The sequence below is a fragment of the Volvox carteri genome, assembly GCF_000143455.1.
Source record: "Volvox carteri f. nagariensis unplaced genomic scaffold VOLCAscaffold_69, whole genome shotgun sequence".
Taxonomy (NCBI): Eukaryota; Viridiplantae; Chlorophyta; class Chlorophyceae; order Chlamydomonadales; family Volvocaceae; genus Volvox; species Volvox carteri.
The window spans coordinates 45,330-46,078 of record NW_003307612.1 but is presented as its reverse complement, the minus strand read 5'-3'; the positions used below and the strand labels follow the sequence as shown (position 1 = coordinate 46,078).

The 749-nt window shown below is 51.9% G+C and overlaps 1 protein-coding gene across 1 annotated transcript in view; it reads right to left on the bottom strand.

The window, feature by feature from the left end:
- VOLCADRAFT_107529 (uncharacterized protein) overlaps positions 1 to 749 on the bottom strand; it is a gene marked incomplete at its 5' end in the record, with an annotated part of 22,752 nt that overhangs the window by 9,900 nt on the left and 12,103 nt on the right. The window contains 3 exons of the mRNA XM_002957062.1: positions 3 to 27; positions 285 to 372; positions 580 to 639. Coding sequence (XP_002957108.1) covers positions 3 to 27; positions 285 to 372; positions 580 to 639 — 173 coding nt within the window. The remainder of the gene's footprint in view (positions 1 to 2; positions 28 to 284; positions 373 to 579; positions 640 to 749) is intronic.

Genomic DNA, 749 nt, shown 5'->3' with positions numbered 1-749 from the left:
ACCCTCGAACACCAGCTGCTTCTTCTCCTGCGGGACGGGGAGGGGGAGGGGGAGGGGGAGGCAAGAAGCGAGGGACCCGGAGATTTCGAGGATGAGGGTGCGCTTGGAGGAGTTGAGCTCCGTAAGGAGAATCTCGAAATCGCGATTCGTGAAACGAACCACCAACCAAACCACCGATCAATCACCCGAGAAATAACGAACATGTATGCATGGTATGTAACGCGTAATACAAAATCAAAAATATGTAACTGAAAAAAATTTGACTAGCTGAAATGATGTCGTACCTGCAGCTTGAGGATGCGCTCCTCGATGGTTCCCGCGATAACGAATCGGACAACGGTTATGGGTTTGTACTGCCCCAAGCGATGGATCCTGGTGTCGTACAGGCAGATGGTACATGTACGGCCATAAACGTTCCCGCGGGTGGCACATCTTGGAGAAGCGAAGAAAATGCAGAACCACGTATCAAGGAGCAAATCGACATGTTGCCAGTGTGGCAATTCACATGCCTGCCTTAGCAGCACTGTTAAGGCGCCAACAGACTACCAACTACCATCAACCAATCAACCGCCAACCGACCTGTCTTGCGCCTGCTGCTCCACAGCGGGGTTCCACCAGGGGTCCATAAGCATGACGTGACTGTACGACACAATGTTTACGGAAACAGGCGAGAGCCGGGGGGAAAGGCACAAAGGGAATGGAAAGTAGTGAACTAGGATAAATGCGTGTGTATGTTTGCGTGCGTGTGG